The sequence below is a fragment of the Leptonychotes weddellii genome, chromosome 3 (assembly GCF_054177405.1).
Source record: "Leptonychotes weddellii isolate Sample4059 chromosome 3, ASM5417740v2, whole genome shotgun sequence".
NCBI classification, from domain to species: Eukaryota; Metazoa; Chordata; class Mammalia; order Carnivora; family Phocidae; genus Leptonychotes; species Leptonychotes weddellii.
In genome coordinates, this window is record NC_138371.1 from 97,101,890 (window position 1) to 97,123,659 (window position 21,770).

Here is a 21,770-nt window from a genome sequence, read left to right on the forward strand (position 1 = left end):
GGGCGCCTGGGTGGCTCAGTCGGTTAAGCGACTGCCTTCGGCTCAGGTCATGATCCCGGGGTCCTGGGATCGAGTCCCGCGTCGGGCTCCCCGCTCTGCAGGGAGCCTGCTTCTCCCTCTCCCACTCCCCCTGCTTGTGTTCCCTCTCTCGCTGTGTCTCTCTGTCAAATAAATAATAAAAATAAAATCTTTAAAAAAAAAAATGAGGGACTATAGAAAATTACGTGACATCCCAGCACACACACACACACACACACACAGACATACACACACACGTGCACACACACAGACATACACACACATGTGCACACACACACAGACATACACACACACGCGCACACACACACACACACACACTACTTGGAGAAACTGTGTACACAGAGAGAAAAAATGTCAAAAACAAAACTATATTATAATTAATATTCTCAGGGATATTAGAGATATATTGCATCAGTGAATCAAACATTGCATGACATTGGGGCGCCTGGGTGGCTCAGTTGGGTAAGCATTTGCCTTCTGCTCAGGTCATGATCCCAGAGTACTGGGATCAAGCCCAGCATCTGGCTCCCAGCTCAGAGGGGAGCCTGCTTTTCCTCTGCCCCTCCCCCCACTCTTGTGCCCTCCTCTCTCTCTCTCAAATAAATAAAAAATCTTTAAAAAATTGCATGCTATTAAAAATATTTAAAGGGGAAAAAACACTCTGGAGAATTTCTTAAAATGCTACAACAAAATATCCCTAAACTGGAAAACCCAAATGAACTTCAGTTGACTTGAAAGGCATTTGGTGAATATTAAATAAATTGTGGTATATCCATATCATAGTAAACCACTAAGAAATTAAACTATTGATACATGAAATAGCTTGAATGTATTTCAAGAAAATTGTGCTGAGTGAGAAAGCCATTTTTTTTTTTCTTTTAGAGAGAGAGGGAGATAGATAGGGAGGGAGTGGGGATTGTGGGGGCAGCAGAGCAAGAGACAGAGAGAGAATCCTAAGCAGGCTCCATGCCCAGTGCAAAGCCTGATTCAGGGCTAGATCTCATGACTCTGAGATCATGGCCTGAGCTGAAATCAAGAGTTGGAGGCTTAACCAACTGAGCCACCAAGGCGCCCTGAGAAACCTATTTTTAAGAGGGAATGCCTGGCGGGACTCCTGGGTGGTTCTGTAGGTTGAGCATCTGACTCCTGATTTTGGCTCAGGTTGGGCTCAGGGGATCGAGCCCCCAGTGGGTCTTGCACTCAGCAGGGACTCTGTTTCGGATTCTTTCCCTCTAGCCCCACCCCCTGCTTGTGCTGTCTGTCTCTCTTTCTCTCTAAAATAAATAGATAAATATTAAAAAAAAAGAGGGGAATGCCTGGCATGATGGTGGTATGACCAGGAAGACAGCTGTATACCAGATGGAAACCATACCATTCATATTGCCGCAGGTCAGAGAGATCCAGAGGATAATTTTTCAAAGAAGTTGAAATCCACAGATTACCTGAAATTCCCAAATATTAAAACAAAATATTTATTATGAGAGACTTTTTCAAACACACATAAAATGATAGAATAGTACAGTTGTTCTCTTTGAACCCTTCCCTCAGTTTCAACATTTATCCATATGCTGTAATTTTTGTTGTTACTATTCCCGACATTTCTTTTTTTTTTTAAGATGGAGTAATGCATTTTTTTAAATTTTAATTCCAGTATATTAGAAAAACAGTGTTGTATTAGTTATTAGTTTCAGGTGTACAATATATTGGTTCAACAATTCAATACATTATTCAGTGCTCATCACAATAAATGTACTCTTAATCTATTTCCCATCATCTATTTTACCCATCCTTCCACCTGCATCCCCTCTGGTAACCAGCAGTTTGTTCTCTATATCATTAAGAATTTATTTTTGGAGGGGTGCCTGGGTGGCTCAGATGGTTGGGTATCTGCCTTTGGCTTGGGTCATGGTTCCAGGGTCCTGGGATCTAGCCCCACGTCCGGCTCCTGGCTCAGCGGGGAGCCTGCTTCTCCCTCTGCCTCTCCCCTTGCTCCTACTCTCTCTCTCTGTATCTCTGTGTCTTGAATAAATAAGTAAAATCTTAAAAAATAAAAGAATTTATTTTTGGAGTTGTCTCTTTTATCTTTGTTCATTTGTGGTTGTTTTTTCTTTCTCTTAAATTCCGCATGAGTGAAATCATATGGTATTTGTCTTCCTCTGACTGACTTATTTCACTTTTACAATTATACTCTGTAGATCCATCCAGATTGTTGTAAGTGGTAAGATTTCATTCTTTTTTTATGGTGGAATAATTTGCACTGTGTATCTATACCACATCTTCTTTTTTTTTTTTTTTAAGATTTATTTGTGAGAGAGAGAATGAGAGACAGAGAGCATGAGAGGGAGGAGGGTCAGAGGGAGAAGCAGACTCCCTGCCGAGCAGGGAGCCCGATGCGGGACTCGATCCCGGGACTCCAGGATCATGACCCGAGCCGAAGGCAGTCGCTTAACCAACTGAGCCACCCGGGCGCCCCTATACCACATCTTCTTTATCCATTCATCTACTAATGGACAATTGGACTGCTTCTATAATTTGGCTATTGTAAATAATGCTGCAATAAACATAAGAGTGCATATATCTTTTCAAATTAGTGTTTTCATATTCTTTGGGTAAATACCCAGTGGTGGAATTATTGGATCATATGATAGTTTTATTTTTATTTTATTTTATTTATATTTATTTATTTTATTTTCTGAGGAAATTGCATACTGTTTTTCACAGTGGCTGCATCAGTTTGCATTCCCACCAACAGTGCATGAGGGTTCCTTTTTCTCCACATTCTCACCAATATTTGTTGTTTTATGTATTTTTGATTTTAGCCATCCTGATGGTTGTGAGGTGATATCTCATTGTAGTTTTGATTTTCATTTCCCTAATAATTAGTGATGTTGAGCATCTTTTCATGTGTCTATTGGAAATCTCTATGTCTTCTTTGGTGAAATGTCTCTTTATGTCTTCTGCCCATTCTTAATTGGATTATTTGGTTTTATTAGACATGTCATTTGCAAATACCTTCTCCCATTCAGTAGGTTGTCTTTTAGTTTTGTTGGTTATTTTCTTTGCTGTGCAAAGGCTTTTTATTTTGATGTGGCCCCAGTAATTTATTTTTGCTTTTGTTTCCTTTGCCTCAGGAGACATATCTAGAAAAAATATCGCTACAGCCCATGTCAGAGAAATTATTGCCTATGTGCTCGTCCAGGATTTTTATGGTTTCAGGTCTCACATTTAGGTCTTTAATCCATTTTGAGTTTATTTTTGTGTATAGTGTAAGAAAGGAATCTGGTTTCATTATTTTGCAAGTAGCTGTCCAGATTTCTCAACACCATTTTTTGGAGAGAATTTTCCCATTGCATATTCTTTATTTTTTTAAGATTTTATTTATTCATTTGAGACACAGAGATACAGAGAGAGAATGAGAGAGAACATGAGTGGGGGAGAGGCAGAAGGAGAGGGAGAAGCAGGGTCCCCACTGAGCCAGGAGCCCAACGTGTGGCTCGATCCCAGGATCCTGGGATCATGACCAGAGCCAAAGGCTTAACCATCTGAGCCACCCAGGCATCCCTCCCATTGCATATCCTTGCTTCATTTGTCAAAGATTAATTAACTATATAATCATGGGTTTATTTATGAGCTATCTGTTCTACTCCATTGATCTATGTGTCTCTTTTTGTGCTCGTACCATAGTTGTTTTGACTACTACACCTTTGTAGTGTATCTTGAAATCTGGGATTGTGATACTTATAGTTTTGTTTTGTTTTGTTTTGTTTTTTCAAGATTGCTTTGGCTATTTCAGGGTTTCTTGTGGTTTCATACAAATTTTAAGATTGTTTGTTCTAGTTCTGTGGAAAAATGCTGTTGGTATTTTGATAGAGATTGCATTAAATCTGTAGATTGCTATGGGTAGTATGGACATTTTAACAATATTTGTTCTTCCAATCTGTAAGCATGGAATATCTTTGTATTTGTTCATGTAATCTTCAATTTCTTTCATCAGTGTTTTATATTTTTCATAGTACAGGGCTTTCACCTCCTTGGTTAAATTTATTTTTAGATATTTTATTATTTTTGGTAAAATTGTAAATGGGATTGCTTTTTAATTTCTCTTTCTGATGCTTCATTATTAGTATATAGGAATGCAATGGATTTCTGGGTATTGATTTTGTATCCTGTGACCTTACTAAATTTATTTATTAGTTCTAGTAGTGTTTAGGTGAAATCTTTAAGGTTTTCTAAATATAGTATCCTGTCCTCTGCAAATAGTGAAATTTTATTTCTTCCTTAACAATTTAAATGTTTTTTTATTTCTTTTTCTTGTCTAATTGCTGTGGCTATGTTGAATAAAGTGATGAGTGTGGATATTCCTGTCTTGTCCCTGATCTTAGGAGAAAAGCTCTCAGGTTTCCCCATTGAGTATGATATTAGCTGTGGATTTTTTTTTACATATGGCTTTTAGTATGTTGTGGTATTTTCCCTCTAAACATACTTTGTTAGGTTTTTTGTTGTTGTTGTTTTTGTTTTTGTTTTTAAGAGAGAGAGAGTATGTTTGAGCAGGCAGGGAGGGGCAGAGAGAAAGGAAGAGAGAATCTCAAGCAGGCTCCATGTCATTGCAAAGCCAGTCATGGGGCTAAATCTCAAAACCTGAGATTATGACTTGACCTGAAATCAAGAGTCATAGCCTCAACCAGTTAAGCCACCCAGGTACCCCAAAGGATTTTTTATTATGAGTGGATATTGTACTTTGTCACATGCTTTCTCTACATCTATTGAAAATGTCATATGATTTTTATCCTTTCTCTTATTGATATGCTATATCATGATGATTGATTTGCAATATTTTATTTAAAGATTTTATTTATTCATTTGAGATAGAGACAGAGAGAGCACAGCAGGGTGAGAGGCAGTAGGAGAAGGAGAAGCAGACTCCCTGCTGAGCTGAGAGCTGGACACGGGGCTTGATCCCAGGACCTGGAGATCATGACCCGAGCCAAAGGCAGACGCTTAACCATCTGAGCCACCCAGGTGCCCTGATTGATTTGCAATATTGAATCACTCTTGCATCCCAGGAATAAATCACGATGAATGATTTTTTTAATGTATTGTTGGATTCAGTTTGCTAATATTTTGCTGAGGATTTTTGTACCTATGTTCATAAGTGATATTGGCCTGTAGTTCTATTTTATTTATTTATTTATTTAGTCATGTCTTTATTGTTTTGGTATCAGGGCAATGGTAGCTTCATAGAATGCATTTCAAATCCTTCCTTCCTCTTCTGTTTTTGAAATAGTTTGAGAAGAGTAAGTATTAATAATTCTTTAAATGTTTGATTGAATTTAATTTTGAATCCATCTGGTCCTGGACTTTTGTTGAGAGTTTTTTGATAACTGATTCAGTTTCATTGTTGGTCATTAGTCTGATCAAATTTTCTTTCTCTCCCTCATTCAGTTTTGGGGAGTTATATGTTACTAGGAATGTATTAATTTCTTCTAGATTGTCCAATTTGTTCGCATATAATTTTTCATAATATTCTCTAATAATCCTTTACATTCCAGTGGTGTTGGTTGTTATTTCTCCTCTTTCATTTCTGATTTTGCTTATTTGAGTCCTCTCTCTCTCTCTTTTTATAAGTCTGGCTAAAGGTTTATCAGTTGTGTGGATCTTTTCAAAGAACCAGTTCTTGATTTCATTGATCTGTTCCACTGTTTGTTTGTTTCTATTTTGCTTATCTCTGCTCTCATCTTTATTATTTCGTTCCTTCTAGTGGTTTGGGGTTTTGTTTGTTGTTTTTCTAGTTCCTTTAGGTTTAAGGTTAGGGCATTTATTTGAGATTATCTTGCTTCTTGAGGCAGGCCTGTATTGCTATAAACCTCTCTCTTAGAAACACTTTTGCTCCATCCCAAAGATTTTGGACCATTGTGTTTTCATTTTAATTTGTCTTCATGTATTTCTTGATTTCCTCTTTGATTTCTTGGTTGACCCATTCATTGTTTAGTAGCACCTTATTTAAATTCCATGTATTTGTGGGGCGCCTGAGTGGCTCAGTCGGTTAAGCATCTGCCTTCAGCTCAGGTCATGATCCCAGGGTCCTGGGATCGAGTCCCGCATTCGGCTCCCTGCTCAGCGGTGAGTCTGCTTTTCCCTTTTACCCTCCCCCATCTCATGCTCTCTCTCTCATTCTCTGTCTCAAATAAATCAATAAAATCTTAAAAAGAAACTGTTTCCTTGTTGACTTTCTGTTTGGAGGATCTATCCATTGATATAAGTGGGGTGTTAAAATCATCTACTACTATCAATTCCTTCCTTTAACAGTTATTTTTGTATTTGGATGCTCCTATATTGGGTGCGTAAGTATTTACAATTGTTCTATCTTCTCGTTGTATTATTCCCTTTATGATCATATAGTGTCTTTCTTTGTCTCTTGTTACAGTCTTTGTTTTAAAGTCATTTTGACTAATGTGAGTATTGCTACCCCAGCTTCTTTTCACTTTTCTTTTCACTTTCTTATCACTTTTGTGTGATAAGTATTTTTCCATCCCTTCACTTCCAATCTGCATGGGTTTTTAGATCTGAAATGAGTCTCTAATAGGCAGCAAATAGATGGGTCTTCCTTTCGTATTATGAGACATTTTAAAAACAAATTGTGTACTGATGATTTCATTACAACTACCCCAGTATGAATCTCCAACAAAGAAGACCTTTTTATTTTTTGCAACAAAAGCATACTACCATTATCATACCCAACCAAAATTAAAAATAATTACTTGATATCATCTGATTACCAAATTTGATTTTACTTTATCTGCTTGTCTTTTTTTTTTTATAAGTCCACACATAGTGTTTGATTGATATGTCTCTTGCATCCCTATCTCCTCTTTACTATTTATTTTTTTAAGAAACTGAGTCATATGTTCCCACATTCTGGATTTAGCTAATTGAATCTTTGGAGTGTGGGTGAGCATATTTCTTTACCTCTTTCTGTAAATTAGTGTTTAAATCACAGGGTTTGATTAGATCAGTTTCAAATTTTTGGCAAGCCCTTTGTAGTGTTGTGTATTTCTGATTATATCACATTAGAGACACCTTTATAATCACTTTAGAGAATGTTTAGATTGATCTGTGAGTTTGGGTATTGTTAATCTAATCCATCCACTAAAAAGTTCTCTATCAACTTACATTTTTATGGAATATTAAGTTACCATCAAATATATTCCATACAAGAAAGGAAGGTTATGATCTGTAATATTTTCAATTTTTAAAATAGGACTTTATTCTCTAAAATCCTCCAGAGGTGACCAATGTACTTACACAGATTAGATCAATGATAGGTAGATAGACAGATAGATAGATAGATAGATAGATAGATAGATAGATAGATAGATAATAGATAAAAGAACTAATAGATTGTATATCTTCAAATATATAAATGTGGTCATTAGTCCTTTTGGTACTCAAATTCTTCCACAAATTAGCTCCTGTGCCATTTTTGAGATACTCTAATTTTGATAGCTTTCTTATTTTCAAGCAAAGGAAGCATTCTAATATCATTTTATTCCAAACATAAACTCAGTAAAACCCTTCTTCATTTTAGTGGGAAAATGTGTTTAGAGACCACAATCTGTGCATTAGGGTGCTTCTAGTACTTTCAGTAGTCCAAATATGAAAATACATCATTAAAACAATTAAATAATGAGTTCATATTGATACCACCAACTCAAATTAAAATTTCAGAATTATATATTTTTTTACATTTTATATTTTTATTTTATGGTAAAATTTTAGCTTCTGTTGTCATTAACAACATAATTAGTTATTAATTGTTCTTGATACATATAATAGTTTAATAAATCAATACCAACATTATTTTTTTTTAAAGATTTTATTTATTTATTTGAGAGAGAGAGAATGAGAGACAGAGAGTACGAGAGGGAAGAGGGTCAGAGGGAGAAGCAGACTCCCTGCCAAGCAGGGAGCCCGATGCGGGACTCAATCCCGGGACTCCAGGATCATGACCTGAGCCGAAGGCAGTTGCTTAACCAACTGAGCCACCCAGGTGCCCCAATACCAACATTATTTAACAAGAAAACTATTTAATATATTTTAAGACTTTTGTTATTTTTTTCTGATATATCGTACTATTTCCTACTAATCAAATTACTGTTTTCAATATATGTAAATTTATGAGTTTATAATGAAACTAAAAGTATTTTCATTTTTCGCTTGGGAGGATACTAGGGGACAATTTCAGTATTTTGAAACTGATAAATTAAAGAAGAAGCATCTTGCCTTTTTCATACAATCTTGTAGTTTATGGTAAAATAATAATTGATCAGGAATGTTTCATTTTTATAAAATATTCCTACTAATAAATCAAGAAAGAATGATAGAATTAGATCAGCAACTTAACAACTGGTATGTTTTTGGGCAAATTCCTTATGTTTTATGAGTTTATTTGTAGTATTTATAAGTGGGGATGCTCGTTACCAGGCTTTGCCCTTAGGTATCTCCCTGTAACTGAACCAAAATTTCGGGAGAAAGTACATTAGCAATGGTAGGCTAACTAAGGTAGTAATCAGTCCCCAAATATTAACGCCTTAGTAAAATAAAAGGGCTTTTTTTATACTCCCATTACATGGCTATGTGATCCTGTTCCATGAAGTCAAACATGATACAGTCCACTCCATTTCCTTTTAGGCCCTTGCAATGCTCTATATGGATTTTGGTTTACTAAGTGATTTGCTTTGGTCAAAGTTGCATCAGCAAACATGCAATCAGAGACCTGACAATTGCTCACCATCTTCTTGATCTTGGAGACTTTACCAATGGGAATTTGCTTGTGAGAGTATGAGAGGCCACACAGGGAGAACAAATGCACCCCAACAAGCCCCGCTGACCTAGCAGCTAAGTGCAGATGAATGGGCAGGCATCACAAGACATTCTGAGCCTTACCAGAAACTGCCCAGATTAGCCAAGACCTGTAGAATCTTGGAACGATTGTTGTTTTAAGTCAGTTTTGGAATAGTTTGTTATTTGGCAATGGATAACTGATACACTGGGAATATAGATGAAGCAAGATTAGCCAAACATAATAATATGATAAAATCAGGTTCATTTTATTACTCTGCATTCTTTACATAAATTTCAAACATTCTATAATAAAGAGTTAAAAAGAAACTACTGAGGGCGCCTGGGTGGCTCAGTTGGTTAAGCGACTGCCTTCGGCTCAGGTCATGATCCTGGAGTCCTGGGATCGAGTCCCGCATCAGGCTCCCTGCTCGGCAGGGAGTCTGCTTCTCCCTCTGACCCTCCCCACTCTCATGTGCTCTCTCTCATTCTCTCTCAAATAAATAAATAAAATCTTTAAAAAAAAAAAACTACTGAATGTCAGTATCATTTGAAATAATTTTTAGTTAATTTGTTTTAATTTCCTTTCAATGTTTAGGAATTGCTCTTTTTTATTATATTTGATTTTTTAAATTATTTAAAATACTTTTTTTTCCAAAATTTAAAATATAAATATCCAGAAAGTTCTAGCGTTCATCTCTGTACCCTCTCCCCCTTTCTTTCTCTCTCTCTCCCCTTAGACATCCATTTATATTAGTTGTTACATGACTATTTTGGGAGGCATTTTAGAGATTTGTTAGTGAATTATTTGTTACCAATATATAGACAACTAGGCAAACAGGAGAATAAGGCAGTTATTAATTTCGAGAAAAACTACATTTGTTTGAGAAAAGGAAAAATAATCACATTATAAGATTTGCTGTTTGTGAGTGGCATGTATGTTGTCACATCACTGTAAACGGTATCCATTGATCTAACTAAAATTACAATACAACTATATTGGAGGTATGGGGGATAGAAAATTCTTTGGATGTGGGGGGTAAAGAAAAAGCCAAATTCTTATCTTTATGTTAGTAAGTGAATAAAAAACTGTATAAATGAAAATAAACCAAGAAATTGCAGTTTGGACATGCTATTCAGAAATACAAATAGTCAATACCAAAAGAATGAACTAAGAACTAAAAGTCATCTTCTTTGCAGAAGGGTGGTGGGACCTGTTGGTTTTTCATAAGGATCCTTGTGATTATCTTGTGAGTATATTTTTGAATCCTTACTAGTTGTATGAGGTAAGCTGTTTCTTATAGCCCCATGAAAATATTAATTCTTTCAGAGTTTATTACCTATCTATTGCTGCCTAATGACTTATAGCAAAACTTGGCATCTGGAAACAATAGATATTATTACCTCATAGTTTCCCTGGGTCCTTGAACAACTTAGATGGGTGGTTCTGTCTCAATCTCTCATGGAGCTGCAATTAAGATGTCAACCAGAACTACAGTCATTTTGGTGTTTGACTGTGGCAGTCTGCTTCAGGGCTCACTCACATGGCATGCCCAGAAGCCTCCAAGCTCACTCATGTGGACCTCTTCCAGGGCAGCCTCTGGACAGAGCAGTTGGCTTCTTTGACAGCGAGTGATCCAGGAGCACCCAAGATGGAGGCCACGAACTTTTTAAAATCTAGTCTTGGAAATGCTATCTATCACCTCTATCATAATCTGTTAGAGGCACATCCATCAGTCCAGCCTGCACTCAAAAGGAGGGCATTAATTCAGGAACAAAATTTGAATGCAAGGATGTGGATAAGATATCTTAGGGGTTGGGGCGTCTGGGTGGCTCAGTCGTTAAGCATCTGCCTTCGGCTCAGGTCGTGATCCCAGGGTCCTGGGATCGAGTCCCACATCGGGCTCCCTGCTCAGCGGGAAGCCTGCTTCTCCCTCTCCCACTCCCCCTGCTTGTGTTCCTGCTCTCGCTGTCTCTCTCTCTCTCTGTCAAATAAATAAATAAATAAATAAATAAATAAATAAATAAATAAATAAAAAGATATCTTAGGGGTTGCCTACAACAGGAGAAGTGGCTTCTCCCAGTTCCCATAAGTAAGTGTAAGCAGTAGCCTTGTGATGCAAAACCACCCAATTTGATTCCAGGGCTCATGTTCTTAACCACTGTGTAACTCTCACATTTGTTGCCTGTGTGGTATTTACCCTGCATGTGAAAGCAACGCCTCCTTTCACACTGTTGCCATCTTGGAAGTGTAGGGTGGTGGGAGGGATAATACACATAAGAGCTGACTTTCATATGTATGGCACACACCCAGGTGTGTTAGGTTTGAGCAAACAGAAATAAGCTATATGTTATGCTCTGTATATATGATGCAAACTATGACTCCCCCATTTACCTCTGGTTCCGAAAGTGTGCATGACTGCAAGAGAGAATTATAGGAGTACAAGGATAACCTTGGATTCACTCTAATTTATAAAAAATCAAACCCTCTCAAGCTTTAGAATTTTATTGGTAATGAATTATCTGAGGCACCCCTCACACTTGATCATGACAAAGTGCAGCTTCATATTTCTGGGATGAAGCATTAGTCACAGGAGCATGTTGGCTAAGGTGAGGAGCTGGTGCTATATCTTTAAAGCTGTTGAGAGCCACTGAAGTGTTTTAAGCATGGGAGGATGACGTAATAGGATAGGTACCTGCTCCTCTGAGCTATAGCATTTTGTCTAAAACATCAGATGACATTCTACATTCTCATGCATGAGACAGCAGATGCCTCCTTTACACGCCACTGAATTCATTCATGTTACTGTAATGAGACTTATAAATTTCTCATATCTGCATATTGGTCAAAGTACCCTATTTCAAGGCACCCGTGTCTGCCCCTCTCTCTGTGCACGTAACCAAATTTGTGGCTACAGCCAGGCTGTGAGCTTTCTATGGCACATACTGATTGCCTCATTCATGGTCTGTTGTCAGGTGGCAAACACGCTATTGACACATATTAGGAATTCAATGAATGTTGTTAAGTCAAAATGGACTCAGCTGGATTGGACGTCTGCTCTGTTTTAGGTACCGTACTGAGCTCTGGATGTACAGAAATAAGATAATGTCATTTTATTTTATTAATAAAAAATTCATGACCATATATATTCATTCAGTTTTTCATTCATTAATCAAACATTTTTGAACTGCTCTGAATGTGGCATTGTGCCAGGTGCTGGAACACAGCCTCACACAGCACAGGGCTGCTGCTCTTACAGCTTCTGTGACCACTGTTGGGACAGAACAGCATATGATGATCCTAGCTCAGTACACTGTGTGGGCACAGAATAGGGGCTCATACATCAGCACAGAGAAGGGCCACAATTGAGGGAAGGGGAGATTTTGGGGGGGAAGTAAACTCAGTGGTTCAGAAGAATGGATGCCAGGATGAATGGGGGTGCAACTCCATCAAGTATTGGGACACTGGATTGCGAAGACCTGGGTGGGGGAAGTGGGAAATCAAGGCTCTAGAAGGGGAAGGAATCAACAATGAAAGTAATATTAGTAGGAGTTACTGATCTCTCTAAAGTGACATGCAAAACCAAGCAAACCTTCATCTCTGCTGTCTTTGTGTCTTTCTAGCCCTCTACGAGCAATCCTGCGAGGTGTACAGGCACCAAGGGAACACAGCTGGTTTCTTCTACATTGACTCTGATGGCAGCGGGCCACTGGGACCCCTCCAAGTGTATTGCAACATCACAGGTAAGGATCAGAATCCCTACTCACTCTTAACCTAGCTATGTGATGGTACACAGCAAAAGAAGACCACTGGAAGGGGATATGTGTAAATAAAAATTTAAAGAACCAACTTCTGTGTAGGGGGGATGTTATTTAAGTAAATAATAGAAATTGGCAGCTGGGTTATCTTCATTAGAGAGGAAGACTTAATGGTCTTGATCACATTCTGCTGAACCAAGAATTAACTCTGAAGCATTTTCTTTAGAGCTTGGCCAGGACATTTTCTCTCTTAAAACTTAAAAGCAGAAAGAAAAGAAAAACAACTAAACAAACAAAAAACAAAACTCAAAATCAATAGGGAACCCTGACTCAGGAAGTGGGAAAGTGTGATTCATGTCTGGCCCCGGGAAAGGTGTGAATCCCATATGCTTTCTGAGCTTCAGTTGTTCATCAGTGAAATGGGAAAAGTAGTTCCTTCCTCCCAGAGTTGAAGATGAGACACAATCATGAGTATTGGAGGAATTGGCCAGGCTACTTATCCAATAGATGCTTAATAAGAAAAGTGAGCTATTTGCATTTTCCTGGCCACTCCTTTCTAAGTGCAGAAAGTCATAGTAAGAATTAATTATTGCACAGATTTAAAAACAATATACGACCACTAAGTTATTCTGAAAAATAATTCCTCAAAGCCAAAACCTGATGTAATAGTTCCTTAAAAATACAGCAATGCAAGTACCCTCTCCATTGTGAGTGTCATTAATTGACACATACACATTTGTGTGTGTTTGTTTCAAGCTCTGGCCTTTGGAAATGACAACAGAATCTTGTAATAAAGCAGAAAAGTAGGAGGGTATTAGGGCTCATTGAGTACTCAGGTTTCAGGCTTCCCTGCAACAAGGCAAGCACATTCACCGAGCTCTGTCTGTAGCCACAGGCTGGCCTGGGCACTGAGGATATGCAGAAAAATAAGACACAGCCACTCTCATTTGTGAGGCAATAATATCAGGAAAAATGTCATGTACTATCAGAAGTAGAAATGCAAGCAAACCATTGCAAAACTGGTGATTATGGGCACTTAGCCATTTGTTCAACCGGATACAAACAACCACACTTCTTCTGCAGAAGATGTTAGTTACACAGAATTAGATGCATTTCACTGCATTTCCTTAAAACTTCATCTCTCCAAACTGCATATATGCTGGCTGCTTCTCAACTTCCCTATAACACAATTAGAAATTGTGACACTGTTTTCTTTTCTACGTTATGGTAACGTATAGCATTAACCTATAGGTGAAGAACTAGTTTTCTCCGTGGATCTTGATTATTTTCAAAATGTGATTAACACATGGAGCTCCAGTGATTCTTGTTAAAAATTCAGACTTTCTAGCTTAAGAAATTGATTTCAGTAAATGCCGTTTTACTGAGTCCCCTAAGTGATTCCGATGCAAACTGTCCCTGGTTTACCCTTTACCAAAAAACAGAGGAAGTGATTTGGCTGCAGAATAAGGGCAAGGGGACCAATGCCTGCTGATGAGAGATCAGGTGTGATTGCTTGTCTCCTACCCACTTTGGGAGCTGAACTGAGAGTTTACAAATACCATTTCTTACACTCCTCACAATAAAAACCTGAGATAGATATTTTTATCTCTATCTTACATAGAAGGAAAGAGAATATGAGAATTTCATGACTTGCTCGAGGTAATAAATACTGGGACTAATAGTCAAGACTCAGGAAGCAAACAAAACCTTCTGGTGCAGTAATAATTTATATCACTCAAGCATTAACTGGATACTTTGTATTGCTTATGTTTTGCTTTAAACTGATTTTATTTTTGTTATAAAATAAGTCAATATTAATTATAGAAAATTTAACGAAAAAAGCAAGGTCTGAAGAAATTGTTAAAGTCACCTTTAAACCACAATCCACAGATTGCCATTGTTATTTTATTGTTAGGATTTCCTTGGGATTTCTTTTTTCTGTGAATGCATATGTGTGTTTCTTCTATGTACATATTTTTAAATATATATTTTAAAATCATGAATTTAATAGATAAGCATAGACTTGCCCTTATATCATTAAAATATACTTTGAGATTAAAATATATACATTAAATATGGCTTAAAATTATTAAACTCTTCAAAATTATGTAAGCACAGTGACACAGAGGGTATAATTGATTCATAGGTCTCATTTACATGATGTTCCCTGCCTCTTTGGAAAGACTTCTCTTGGGGCTAATGTATGATATTTTGTCCAGGAATGGCTAAAGAGGAATGCTTACTTGTATTTAAAGGTTGCTATTTTGCTGATGTAATACTGAAGGAATCGGGACCTCGGAGTTGTCCTGGAGTTCACAGGTTTGATTATGTGTGACTGGGCATTTCTTTTACATATGCTGTTTTGGTTATGTGCAGTTGCAAAACATAGGTTTCCTTCTTTTTGTTTTTGTTTTTCTAAAAGAACTGTAAAAATAAAAGCAAACCTCAGTACAGGATAAATTCTATAATTCTCATTTAACTGACACACATTTTAATACATCAATATAATGATAATCAAACACATGTTTTTCTATTTATAATTGTTAAATGTTCTTAAATATGAATGACTTTTGACACCAGTGAAAGTGTAATGAAGTGGCCCAGGGAAGAGAGGGAAGGAGGAGGGAGAGAGAGAATGGACAAACAGAACAGAGGGACCAGAACAGTGTGGGGTGGGGTGGGAGGGAGACTCGTTCTGTGTTTACCCCCTTTTCTGAAAACACAAAGTTGCTCTTCTCTGCTCTTTTCAGCTGCATTATTGGGGTAATCACACAGAGAGTGTAAATGGCACCGGAAGGCAGGGGACCTGGGTTCTCTGTCTGCACCTTGCACCAGTCAGCTGAGTGTCCCTGGCCTAGTTGCGCATAAATAAGATATGGGATCCTAAAATAAGGATGTGGGGCGAGGTGGTCTCACAGGCCTTCCTCATTTAGAATTCCCTGAGAGATCATTTGAGGTTCGACAGAACAGGGGATGTTTCTCCTAAGAAATCTACAGATACTTGCAAATAGATGTCGTAAGGGTGAAGGGCAGGTTTTAGATTGGAAAACAGTAAATTCTAATCACAACTGCATCTCTCTTCACAATGTGCCCTGGGTGGACGTTAGCTTCCCATTCCTATACTGCAGATGGCACCTTACCCCTCCCAGGAGATTTATGTCTGTGCATCTCACCTAGCAGAGGGTGATCTTGGGGAGATGAGCTTCCCAAACACTCACAAAGCAATGGCCCCATTCACTGGAAGGCAGGATGATCTCTGCATGGGGACAGTATGCCAATTTATGGGAGTAACCTAAGGGGGGTGATTAGGCTTATTTATAAAGTGGACTGAATCTGAACCTCTACACATTTTGACAGTGTGCCTGTGTTCTAAGTCGGTTCACCAGGGCACTAGCAGGTAGGAGAGAGGGAAGGCCCACTGTGGAGTGTTGAGTGAAATTATGGATGAAGAAGATAAAAAGTTTCTGGGGCACCTGGGTGGCTCAGTCGGTTAAGCGTCTGCCTTTGGCTCAGGTCATGATCCTGGGATCCTGGGATCAAGCCCCTCATTGGGCTCCCTGCTCAGTGGGGAGCCTGCTTCTCCTTCTCCCTCTGCCTGCAGCTCTGCCTACTTGTGCTCTCTCTCTGTCAAATAAATAAATAAAATCTTAAAAAAAAAAAAAAAGAAGATAAGTTTCTGCAGGAATGCACAGTTGGCCTGCTTCTAACATCTCTATATAAGATTTATAATTCCGTTCAGCTCAATATAAGTTTGCACATTTCAGGCACTGTGAAGACTGCAACAGATACAAAATAGTGTCTGCATCAGTTTCTCCAGGCTGCTACAACCAATTGAGTGGCTTAAAAATACCCAGAAGTGTATGCCTCACAGTTCGGGAGGCTGGAATTCTGTCCCAAATCAAGGTGCTGTGGGGCCACACTACCTCTGAACCCTATAGGGGGGAATCCTCCCTTGCCTCTTCTGGCTTCTGCTGGCTTGCCTGACCTTTGGGCATTCCTAGGCCTTAGCAGCAGCGCTTCAGTGACTGCGTCCCCAGATTGTCATCCTGCTTCCATGTAGCCTTCTCCTCTCATGCGTCTGTTTCTTCTCTTCTTATAAGGATATCAGTCATATTGGATTAGGATCCACCCTAATGGAGTATAATCTCATCTCAAGTTGATTACATTTGCAAGGAACCTATTGCCAACAAAAGTCATGCTCACAGGTGTCAAGGGTTAGTACTTCCATGTATTTTTTGGACAGAATTCTACCCATAATGGTATCATTTCAGTCTCCTTCACAGGTTAATCATGGAGAAGACACAACAGCAATTATAATATGAGGGTCATGACAGGGTATGTATAGTGTTCTGGGAGCCCACTGGAGGGACACCTAACCGAGCCTCCTGTACAGTGGAAGGTATTTTGGGTAGGCAGATAATGCATGTTTCTAAGATCTGGATGGGGAGTAGGAGCTATCCAGAAGAAGGCAAAGCAGGGCATTTCCAGGAAGAACAAATGAATGTCAGGAACAGCATTCCTGCGTCCCCTGAACCTGTATATTTGTGAGGGCCACCAAACTCACCAAGATGAGTTGCGACTTTAGAACACTGAGAAATTCATCAAACTGAATGAGTAGAAAAGGATCACATTTACCTGAGTAGGGGCAAGCAAAAGCTGTTGAAAGTCCATAATATGAACTATAGTTTCCCAGCAAAGAAATATACTAAGTCAATTCCAGGGAAAAGAAGGAATGTTTTATGATAGACAGTTGTTGAGCATGCAGACTAGTTGACTGTCCCTGAATGAAAGATGAACCACTTTCTGAGCACCAGACAGAAGATGCCATCCTCATATCATTCAAGGACTTTAGCACTGTTATCTTCAGGACAGTGGGACACTCAAAGGGCTTGCTCAAATTAGGGACTGTTTACAAAGGTGTGAGCCTACAAAAGGAAATTATGGGAAGGGGAAGAGCAGAGCTAGTAACAGAGGGGTTTTTCCCACCATCAGGCCCATAAAGGTGAAGGGAGGGAGTGTTGCCAGAGTGGGAAGGAGGGCAGCGTGTGGAGAAGCTGTGCCTTGAGAGAACTATGCTCTCCTGTGTGGGAATAGCTAACTAGGAGCTTGGGGAATGCTCCATCTCTCCTTGTTCTTTCCAGTCTCTTCCCTACGTCTCCACCGAGCAAACCCAGCTAGATTTCAGAAGGCAAGAACAATTGTTGATGTGATGTTTTTCATCAGCCTTCCTGGGCACAGAGGAGGCAGTAGACAGATGGAGAGTGCATTGGTGGGGGGCAAAAGGAAAATATCGGTTAGCTTGTTTAAAGAACTGTGCAAAGAAGTCTGGGGAAACAAATGATTAGAATTCATCAAGGATCAATGATGGTAGTGAGGCAGGAGCTATCAGTGAAATCCACAAAGCATGCAAATATATGAAGCATGGATTTGTTCAATAGATTCTAACTTGAAGAAGAAAGTACTCCCTTTGCAGGTTAAATGGGAGTGAAATTAAGATGAATGCAAGAGGAGTGCTTTAGTGTCTTAGTTGGTTGAATATCCAACTCTTGATTTCAGCTCAGGTCATGATCACAGAGTCATGGGATCGAGCTCCATAATGGGCTCTGAGCTTAGAGTGGGGTCTGCTTGATATTCTCTCTCTCCCTCTCCCTCTGACCCTCCCCCCACTCTATCTCTCTCTCTCAAATAAATAAATAAAATATTTTTTTAAAAAGATGAATGTGAGAAACACAAATTGAATGAAAGACAAAGAGAACTAACAAATTAAAAGTTGGTAAGTCACTCAGATGGTGAATAATTGAGGGACACAGAGACCACTAAGGGAAACTATGGCATATTAAAATATAATGTTTTGATAAAAGGGACACCTGGGCCCCATGCCACTACCTGGTTGTAAAAATCTCCTGTCCTGGATGTGGATAATTTTAGCCAATGATGAGAAGTCTGTAGGCATCCTTGGCTATGTCAATCCAATTGGGCAAGTAGGGAGGAGTGCATTCAAGACAACAAGAAATCCAGGAGGACTCAGAATTAGGTTACTGGAAGAAAATTCATGTAAGGTGAGCTTGCAGAGTGAGTTAGATGCCATAAGGAAGTAAGGGAGTTCCAGGCACTGGGATCAATATAAAGGAGAAGATAGGAATGGAGAAAGACCAGGGCGCAGAAAGTAGTTGAAATTAGTAAAAACCTGAGAAATCTGTGCAGGAAGTTGGTGTTGAAAGGTAAAAGAATGAGTCTTCTCAGGTGTTTCCTGCTTTGCTCAGTGCAGTGGTTAATTTTATGTTTCAGCTTGGCTGGACCATGATACCCAGATATTTGGTCAACAATTATCATTAATATTTCAGTGAGGGTGTTTGTTTTAGGTGAGATTAGCATTTTAAATCAGTGAACTGTGAGTAAAGCAGATTACCCTCCAAAACATGGATGGGCCTCATCTGATAAGTTCAAGGCCTTGGTAGAAAAGAGACTGACCTCTAACAAGCAAAAAGAAATTCTGCCAGCAGATGGCCTTTAGACTCCAACTGCAACTCTTTCTGGGTCTCCTGCTTTCTGGTTTACCCTGGAGACATTGGATTTACAAAGCCATCATGATCTTGTAACCCAATTCCTTACAATTGATCAATAGATTGATTGATAGAGAGATGATAGACTTAGATAGATATAGATATGGGTAGATATTTATAGTCACATCCTGTTGGCTCTTTTTCTCTAGACAACTAGGAATAGTTTAGTGCTCCTACTCTGGCTCTCCTCTCATTTCGGTATATTTCCAACATGACATCAATCATACTACATTGTAACCAGTAGTGTTTACTTGTGAGTTCCCATGGATCTTTGAACTCCTTGATGGAAAATGAGGGACAGAGTGTGATGAATCCTGAATCTGCTTTATGCATGCTCCAATGAGTTCAGGGTAAATGGAACTCTGAGAAATCCCAGCCAAACTGAAGATTAATTTCTACCTTTCCCCTTTTTTCTTCCTAATCTTGCTAATTTATCTTAGATTAAGGTCCTGTCCCATTAAATCAATAGCAGTTTGGTACTGTGGATACTGCCTCCCAATGTCTGATTTAACTGGGTTTGAATCATTTCTACCACATGCAACGTCTTCTACAAATCCAAGAGTGCAAGTACCCACATTTTCCCCATAGCCTCTAAGACTTCTCATTGATGGTCTTCCTCAAATCCCTTCTTTTCTTCAAACACAGGAATGACCAGTGGGAATAGCACATGTTTTGGATTCACAATGAATTCAGATTCTAGTGCTGGCACATTCCGGCTGTGTGACCTTGGACAAGTCATTTAGCATTTCTGGATCTTGGTTTCCTTATCAGTGAAATAAAGATGTTAAAAATGGCTGCCTTTGAGATTAATGTGAGGATTAGAATTTATATGCAAACTTCCCAGCCGCAAAAAGCAAATGGTCATGAAATTGGGTAACCAAACACCTTGGTGTGATTATTAATCATGCACTCATTCTCCCTCACTGCTGCCCTAGTAGAGATGATATCTGTATGATCATCCTAGCTGTAAAAGATAGCTGTCTCCTTTTGTCAGCAATAGAGTCTGTGCTCCTTCTGCAGGTGCCATGAGATTTCTGAGGTTCTAGGAGCCTGGAGGGAGAATTTGTGAGGGGAAGCCTCTAGTATTGATAAAGCAGAATTAGAAATGTGGGGCATTCTGACATTTTCCTTAGAACTTGACATTTAAGCTCATTTTACGCAGTTTCCATTTTGCCATTTTTAATATTAACAGGGCTTCTTGTCAACATGTTAAAAGATGTTTCCCAGCCATACGCTGTTTTTCCTCTGTACAGTAGAATTGCATATTGATTTGTAAAATTGTTTAGAACCACTAACAAAAATGCATTTATTTTCTCTCTTGATGGATACAATGCCAATTTCTTGTATCTAGACCTGTACAGCAATCATCAGGCATTGCAAGGAGTTTACAAGGAATGTTTTATCAAATCTCTAAAGCAAAACTTGTTTTTCATTCTCAAACAGCTCATAATCATTTGCAAACCACCTTACAAGTCTCCATATCTTATCACTCTCATTATTATGATGCTCTGTTTCTCCTTTCTTTGGCAGCAGGCTCTGTTTTCATTAAAATTCATCAAAGCATGCATAATGGAGTAGGTAGAGAAGCTGCAATTGAAGTTTCTCTAATATTCCTGCACATAATTGTGCTGTGTGATTGCAGGTAATAGATTATCATCCAGACTATTGACAGAAAGAAACGTGTCCATTCAGTTAGGCCTAACAGCCTTGCTGTTAAAGTTAGAGCAATGTCTGCGAGTTGACAGTTTGTGTATGGGCTGCACAAGGGTCTGTCAGTGTATAGGAAACAAGAGTTACCCATGACATTGAATGGAACCAACTTATAGCACATTTATCTCTCCCTGAGTTTATTAGAACGTTATTAATTTTCTGCAGCTGTATTTTACTAGGAGAAGTAGAATTCAGTTGCTGCTGTCTTGCACATCTGTAGTAAAGTTCTGCCCTTTTACTTCCTATTGGAATCCCCCATTGGCTTCTAGCCCAAACATTGCACTTCACACACACACGCATGCACGCACACACACAGACATACACAGCACAAGAAGGAAGAATTAACATCCCTGCCAAAGTCTTCTACAAGAACAATTGAAACCTTGTCTTTCATCATAAATTAGATGGCCATCATTTCAAAAGTACGTTTGCCAAAAACTTGTTATTTGATTATGGACTGCATACAGTTGTGTTGGATATCTACTGGGTACTGGGTTAGTTCAAGACGTATCACTGTGAGGTACCTGGAGTTGTTTTTACTTTGCAAATATGTTAATGAGGCTAATAAGTTACAGAAACAGGATTCCAATTATAGCTATCAGAACCTAAAGCCGTTCCTTTGTCTGGTGTGTTCTGTGTCTTACCAGAGGATCCTAAAGGCCAGGAAGCACTCTTTCCTCTCTTACTTTAAATCAGTATGCATCGCTTGTCTGCTTGGACCAGGCAATGATGAGGCACTAAGAATATAGAAATGATTAAGATATGGTCCCCCAAGTCCACAGAGTTTATAATCCCCTGTCCTTATGGGAAAAAAAAAAAAAAGAAAAAAGAAAACAACACCCAGTCCTCAGCCTTACCCAC

The 21,770-nt window shown here is 38.8% G+C and overlaps 1 protein-coding gene across 2 annotated transcripts in view; it reads left to right on the forward strand.

Moving 5' to 3' along the window:
- Nucleotides 1-21,770, forward strand: part of CNTNAP5 (contactin associated protein family member 5) — a 741,254-nt gene that overhangs the window by 474,215 nt on the left and 245,269 nt on the right. For both annotated transcript variants that reach the window (XM_081814618.1, XM_081814619.1), the window contains exon 12: nucleotides 12,502-12,621. In XM_081814618.1, the coding sequence (XP_081670744.1) occupies nucleotides 12,502-12,621 (120 nt within the window). The remainder of the gene's footprint in view (nucleotides 1-12,501; nucleotides 12,622-21,770) is intronic.